Source organism: Dermacentor silvarum, chromosome 11 (genome assembly GCF_013339745.2).
Source record: "Dermacentor silvarum isolate Dsil-2018 chromosome 11, BIME_Dsil_1.4, whole genome shotgun sequence".
Lineage (NCBI taxonomy): Eukaryota > Metazoa > Arthropoda > Arachnida > Ixodida > Ixodidae > Dermacentor > Dermacentor silvarum.
Genome location: NC_051164.1, coordinates 18,609,385 through 18,616,938, shown reverse-complemented (window position 1 = coordinate 18,616,938; position 7,554 = coordinate 18,609,385). Strand labels below are relative to the sequence as shown.

At 48.7% G+C, this 7,554-nt stretch overlaps 1 protein-coding gene across 1 annotated transcript in view; it reads left to right on the top strand.

Moving 5' to 3' along the window:
* Positions 1 to 5,153: 5,153 nt before the first annotated feature.
* LOC119432440 (arylsulfatase B) overlaps positions 5,154 to 7,554 on the top strand; it is a 176,847-nt gene continuing 174,446 nt past the window's right edge. The window contains exon 1 of the mRNA XM_049658237.1: positions 5,154 to 5,318. Within this exon, the coding sequence (XP_049514194.1) occupies positions 5,166 to 5,318 (153 nt within the window). The 5' untranslated portion in view covers positions 5,154 to 5,165. The remainder of the gene's footprint in view (positions 5,319 to 7,554) is intronic.

The following is a 7,554-nucleotide window of genomic DNA, read 5'->3' as shown; positions in this document are numbered from 1 at the left end:
CACTTGGTGACAGCTGCTTCCACGTCGCCGGCACCGGTTTTAATAATGCGCACGGACTCCACCTCGGCTATAAAGGAGATTCGAAAGGTATATCCTGTCGCAGGCCAAATACACCGAATGACTGCACAGATGCCGGGTCAGCTTCGGATACAGCGGATTCCACGGGACACTATTTCTGCTCACATACAAGCTGACACCGCCACCCACAGTGAGCTGCCACTAGCTGTAGAAACACCTTTCCCAAGTCACTCCCAGGGTGATTTCCTCCACCGCAAGGAGATTCTCCGCCGCACCACATGAGATTTAATTCTACCGTGTGGTTGAAACTTACCAGGTGGCCTTACACGCCAGGAGGAGGTGGTGTTGCGGAGACTCCGTGTGGGGGCGGCACTTACCCCATCGGTCACCTATGCCTGGCCACAACACATCCGTAGACAATTTGCGGATACCTGCTCATATTGCCCAGCTCAAGCGTCCGCGGCTACAATCAAACGCCTGTTGTGGACCTGGCCTGGTCTAAACCAGATACGACGGTGCTACCTGCTAACAGTGGGCCTTCATCCCACGCGACCACCAGACTATGATTCTTGGCCCTATGGAAACAACCATCGGGCACTCTTGATGTTCATCGCCGAAACCAGCCTAATAGTTTATGCTGTTGGGCGAACTTTCGAAAAAAAAAAAGAACCTTCACTCCTTCTCACGCTTCCCGGCAACTGCAGCTTATGTAACCGTAATGTTTACCGGGAAACGCTGGCGGTGAACGCTATGCACGAATGCGCGCTTTCTTGTGGAAACGCGGCCTCTTGCGTGGGCCGATCTTCTGTTATTATATGCCTTATATGTCTCATCGCTCAGTCGACCTTCAACGTCCTTGAGTGAAAAGCGTGTCGTCCAAGCAAAATCCTACATGTTGACGACCCGGTGTAGTAATTTACTTACCACACCGACCCGGCACCGTGTCTTGTCTATATGCAAACGCTCACGTAACAATTCTTACGGTGTGTGGGCCACCATCGTCATCGTCTTCTATGAGTAAGGAAGCAACGCTCGTGCAACAATTCTGATGCTGCGTGGGTCACCGTTATCACCGTGTTAATTCAGATAGAGTTAATTAAGCCATTCGAACCCACGACCTTCGGTGGGAGTCGAACCCTCGAGATTATGTGGGAGTCGAACCCACCATCTTTGGCAACGTTACTAGATTAGCTTCAGTTTGAAAGCTGCGCGGCGGCGCGTGTCCCCTTTCCGTCTCCCGCCGGGTGGTGGCGCTAGTCACACGCTCGGCCTAAAGTCCCTAAAAAAATAGCTCGGCCCGGCTTCGCGGCTAGTCGAAGCACGTTGCGCGAACCGTTGTTGTTGGTGCTGTGGTGGTGCGCTTTGTTCATGTGCTTTGTTCTTCACGTTCGAGTCGTCTGACGTTATAAGTGGCGTTGTATCGTGACCAACCGACATGCCGCGTCGTTTCGTAACCGGCTGCAAAAGTGGTTACGATTCTCAATGATCTTCCGAGAAGCGGCATTTCTTCCGAGCGCCTAGAAATTCTTCACGTCTTCAAGTGTGGCAGCGTGCGATTCCACGACTGGACAAGCAGCTCACAAGCTCTTGCGTTGTGTGCGATCTCCATTTCGAGGACAGTGACTTAGTGAAGGAGTTCGTGCACAACATAAACGGGGACGTTGTTATCATTCCGCGCGACAATTGGGCGCTCAAGGACGACGCTGTTCCCCGTTTGTTCCCGAACTGCCCTTCATACCTGTCTAGTGGTCTGAAGCTTTTTGCATCACAGAAGACCACAGAGGCTATGCGCGTAACTTTGCTGTCAACACTTGACATCATCGAATACTTGTTTGGCCAGGGTGCTCACTATATTTTGACAGCTAAGGTTAACCAAGATCCTCTAGAGGTGAGTGCAAAAGCTGTCTTTATTCAAGTTCAATAGAACTGGCAGATTTCTTTTACTTTTTTCAGCGTCACTTCGGATTAGTGCGCTCATTTGGTGGCGATGAATCACATCCAACAGTCGTCAACTTCACACAAATATTCCGACTTCTGAGTTTGTACACACCGATCAAAACAGCTCTGCGCGGGAGCGTGGAAGGTGCACCAAGTGCTGTGCTTGTTGGTGTTCAAGATACTTTGAGAAGGACGAAAGAAGACGGTAGCTTGAATAAGGCCAAGTTGCGTGATCTGATTGAGGCTAGGATGCGTGACTTAACCACAGGGCCAGGGGACTCCCACCAGCACGAAGACAGCGACCACGTTGACTTCAAAGGAGAAGTAGACGACAGCATCCTGTACTATTTGTCAGGATATGTGGTTCATAAATTCACAAAAACCACCACCTGCTCTTCGTGCATAGGAGACATAAGCTCCACTGAGCCAGTTGTAGGCAAAGATGCTTACCTCACTATTTATAGGAGCTTCAAGGAAGGATGTTTGAAACATCCTTCGAGAAAAATGCTGCACTTTGTGAAAATTGTGAACCGCGCAGTTTCACATTCTTTGAGCGGGGATCAAGTTACATCAGACATCTTTTGGGACGTGCTTGATGAGCTGGAGATGGAGAACATCGATCGTCTTGGATGCGTAGAGCATGAGGCTGCCTTTACATGTCAGGTGCTGAATTTTATTATAGTTACCAGGATGCACTTCTACGCTAGGGATGTGAATCGCCGCCTTGAGAATAGCGAGAAAGCCGCCGTGGCAAATATAAAGGCCCGTTTGCTGTAGATAAATGCGTTATCCATGGCCAAGTGGGCGCATAAAATTTTTTTGTAATTTTACAGAGTAATAAATTACTTTTTTGAATCAAAACACAAGCTCTCTTTCATTCATTCGTCCAGACACGTTGGTCCAGACTCCCGAGCAAGCAACGAATACGCGAAATGAACGCGGAGTCTCGTAACTTACACAAAGATGGGAAACGACATCGCTGGCCTTAAACTATGTCGTCAAATAAACAACTTCACTAAGAGACACCGAAATAACAAACGAGATTGACAATTTTTGTGTTGAGCAGTTTAACTGAACGTCTAACGCGCAATTATAGCTGAATAGCACGTCAGTCCATACCTCGCATTGCTCTTCGCATTACCGCAGATGTGCACATCTGCGGTAATGCGAAGAGCAATGCGAGGGTATGGACTAGTTAAGGTAATTTATTCACCATCCCTGAGGTCTGTACTTCAATCTTATCGCGGAGGAAATACAAATTCACGTGTTGCAAACGAAACGCACTGGAACGCGCTCGGAGCAGGCGGCCGCTGACAGCAGAGGCAAGCGAACGCGGTTTTAGGGCCGAGATAGAGTCACTGGAAAAAATTTCAAATTTTTCCAGTGACTCTAGGCCGAGAGAGGTGGCAGCGCCACCCCGCGAGAGGAGACGGAAAAGGGACACATTCGCGCGCGCGGCTCGGGCGGAGCTTGCAAGCTGAAGGTAATCTAGTAACGTTGATCTTTGGCGTTAAGGCGAAGTTCATTAAGGTACATTTAATTAGTATTGAGTTAATTAAGGCACTTGAACCCACAACCGTTGGTGGGAGTCGAACCCACGACCTTTGGTGTTAATTATGGCGAGGTTATTAAAGTCACAGTTAATTAGGGCAGCGTCAAATTAGACACTCAAACTCGCGACCTTTGGTCAGAAAAAACAAGTAATAAGAAGTAACAGTGCATTCGAATGGGAATGCCAAATAATTTAATGAATGTCTCTTGAGCGCGCAGGCTTTCGTGTACACCCTCTTTGGCCTATGCTAAAGTGACTGTCAATTTCCTGTTTCCCACTTTTGACATTTAGTTTGAGAAGATTTAACATAAAAGGCATGCGCTGCCGGTGTTTTGTTTCGTGTCATTCTCAAAATTCCGAGGAATAACTTTGTAAAGAAGGTAAGACAAAGTGTAAGCAACTTTAGTGGCAAAACATTGCTGCTGGCTCTATCTTGAAAGCGATCGTTTTACGCGAAGGACGGACGGACGGACTCTCGGACAGTTTTCTCGTTGGGTAACCATAGAAATGCTTATGCATTTAAAAGTTTATTGAAACCGCGGTACCTGTCCTGTACCGCATCTGCAGTGACAGAGCGGCACTTATGCACGCATTACCACATACTGAAGGACCCAAGTTAGTCCGACGGTTGGTTTCCAACCCTGATCTCCCAACACAGCAGCCCGAGGCGCTATCTATTCGACCAAGGACTACCCATTGACCTAGGTAAGCGGGAACGCGAGAAGCAAACATACATAAATAAAGCAAACATAGTAACCGGAAAGTACGTCAAGTACCATAAAAATATTGGCAGCCGATCCACGAAGTGAATGCTGATGATGGAGCGAAGCTCCTTGGACGATTGATTACGGCTGCTGCTCGAGCTTTCGCTTCGGGGTCTTGCTGCCGTTGCCGGCGTGCTACTGCTGCTCGTGCTCGTTGCTCGGGGTTAGCTTCGCGGCGTTGCCGTTGGGCTGCCGTGTCTCGTTCTCGAAGTGTAGGATCAGAGTCACAGCGTTTGCGCTTACGTTCGCGCTCCTCCATGCAGTGGCGCCGGCACACCTGCGCGCGGTCGGTATGCGCGCTGCGTGCGCTCTGCGAACGGTTCTGCGCATGACGTCGTGCGCTTGCTCGGAGAGGCGATTCGGAGCGGCGCCGGCGTAGTAAGTTGGTTCTTTATTGTATGGCGTAGTGCAACGAGCCAACACTGGCAACGCCTGCGCGGGGTCGGTATGCGCGCTGCGTGCGCGACGGGGAGTTACGACGACGACGGCGACAAGAGATATCGTGAGAGCCTAAGGAGCTTCGCTCATAAAAATCTGAACGCATCAGAAGTGGCTGTCATTCCTAAGTGCAGTTTTGTAAGCAGAAGGGCTGACAACCTTACACGTGAAATGATAGAAGTAGAAACGATTTCCCGACTTGCTTCTGGATGTGTGAGCAGCCCATCTGTGCACCTGTGAGATAAGGAGTTATCCTTCCTAAAAAAAAGTTAATTGCGCATATAGAATAGGACGATTGTTCAATATAAGCCGCAAGTCGCTGAAAATAAACCTTTGTTGGAAGTTAGCACGCACCTGCCATCATGTTTAAACTGTCTGCATGTATTTTTTGCTGTACATGTTGCGAATAGGATTATGACGTTCTGTCCTGCCACCGCAGCTCGAACGGCAGCGTTATGAACGAGGGAAGAGCCCCGACCCTTGTGACGTGCTTCGTGCTTGTGTGGGCCATCACGCTACTGGTCGGAATGACTGCGCAACCGGTGGCAGCTACCGACAGGGGCGCTTCGCAAAGGCCACACATTATCTTCATATTGGGGGATGACGTGGTAAGTTTGGTGCCGTGGAGCTTAGTCTTTGGCTGCAAATGACGTGGCTGACTGTACCGTACATGCCAGCGCCGCACGTTTAATGCGTCAGCATTCATTGGTTACTTCACGCACTTTCCGAGGGCTATGTATGTGTGTGTGTGTGTGTGTGTGTGTGTGTGTGTGTGTGTGCGTGCGTGCGTGCGTGCGTGCGTGCGTGCGTGCGTGCGCTTATATGTGCCGCTCTTTAATAAACGTCTTTGACGCAAACGTGGGTAACTAGGTATGATAACAAGGGGTAGGTGGTGCTAGATGGCCCCTAGTGTTCTTGCGAGAGAGGAGTCCCGCTGCTGTCCACGCCTCATGCATACCTTATTTTGACAAGTGGCAATAAGTTGTGTCACTATATTGATTCAATGGTAACGCATTACCACCGACAGTCATCGTGAGATGGGTCGGGCTTGGTTTGCGTCAAGTTACTCGCACTTAAAGCAGAATTTTGAAAGAGCGACCAATAAAATTTCATGATATCTGGAGAAGTTAGTCAAGTGACGGGCCTGGCATGCTACGCCACCTGAGCTGATCCGGAATGAAAAATTCAACGGTACTTAAGGATCCCTACTTGAATGAATGAGAAAGCATTGCGATGTGTCTTCGACGACGCCTCAGCCTCGTCCGCGTACTCGCGTGGTCGTCCAAAGAGCCGGGCGCAGCTGCTGACTGAGAAGGTCTAAGTTGAAGGTTCGTCCATCCGAGCGCACGACAGAACCCACCAAAATCACCGCACCGACTGGCAGCACCGCGACACGCGGCGCTATATATAGACCGGCCATACAGTTGCCGCTTCACGGCAACTGCAGCTTCTGCAACCGAAATCTTTACCGGGAGACACTCGCTATGCGCGAAGGCGAGCTTTCTGGTTCTTTTTTGTTCTGTTTTTGTTCTGGTTGTTTTTGTTCTCCCTTCCCCAAGGCCGCCGCTGACGCGGATGATGCTGATGATGTTTTGGCATCCTCTTTGAAATGGGGCGGGGACAAATCGTCACCTAGCCTGCTTGAGTTACTCAGGTATGCTTTAAATGATTTTCGTTCTAGCATTCTTGTGTACATCTGTTTAATCTTCTGTATCTATCTCGTACCGCTGCCTATGCCTGTAATAGATCCGGTCGTATCAGTCTCCTCCCTGCTTTTTTCCCACCACGGCTCTTGCTTACCTTCCGTCTACATTAAATCCAAGCGCTTCTGGAAGTTGTACGTTACCTTTGGTTCTCAGTGGGTGGCATTCCATTAGGATGCTCTGAGTGTTCTCCGAATCTTTGCTTCAGCACACACATGCCTCATTTAATTGCGAATATTTGCTCCGGTGTGTTTTTGTCCTTATGCAACCGGCTCGAGCCTCAAATAGCAAGGCACTGCCCTTTGTGTTATCGTACAGATCTTCCATTCTAATTTCTTTTTTCTCCTTGTAAAATCTCCATTGTCTTTGTTGTTTCCATTATTTGCGTCCAATTCGCTGTTTCAGTTACTTTCTTTCTGATTACTCCTGGTTGTCTATGTACACTTTCAATTACCCTATAATTGGTTGGCAAATTTCTTGACGTCTTCCTCCATTCTGTGTCCACACTTTTTAGGTACAGATACTTCTACACTCTAGCCGTCCGTTTATTTTCATCCATGTTCCGGACCCTTTCTTCAAAACTAATATTACCCTGTGCTTCTCTGACTTCAAACAAGGCCCATCCCATGGCCCTTGCACTGCCTCATTAGAGGTTTTGCCGTGGGCTCGCAAGTACAACCAGCCTACTGGTCTTTGTTAAATTTCCAACCCTAACAAAATATAGGCACAGAATGGCATTTGCTAACGTCAGCGCTGGCACCCTGACTCCTTTACAGATTCCACGCACCACCTCATATTAATTCTTACCTCAAGGTGCCCCATGTTTCATTATTGCTGCATTCCGCTTCCCTTTTATGCTCAGATTATCTTGATGGGTGCTTGAGTAAGTACTTCCTTCGTTTATGTATACGCCATGGTATTTATATTGCTCGACTATGGGTACGACTTGCTGTTGAATCGACACCACGTAGTTGACAGATCATAATTAAGATCGTAAATTTAAGGCCTAGAGTGGTCGCTGCGTTGCCACGCATATTGTACAGTGTCTGTAAATATCTTCAATTGTCCCCTAGTAGCACTGCGTCGTCCGCATACATTAGTGCGGAGACCTTCTGTTGCACAATTTGTCCATTATGTGTGT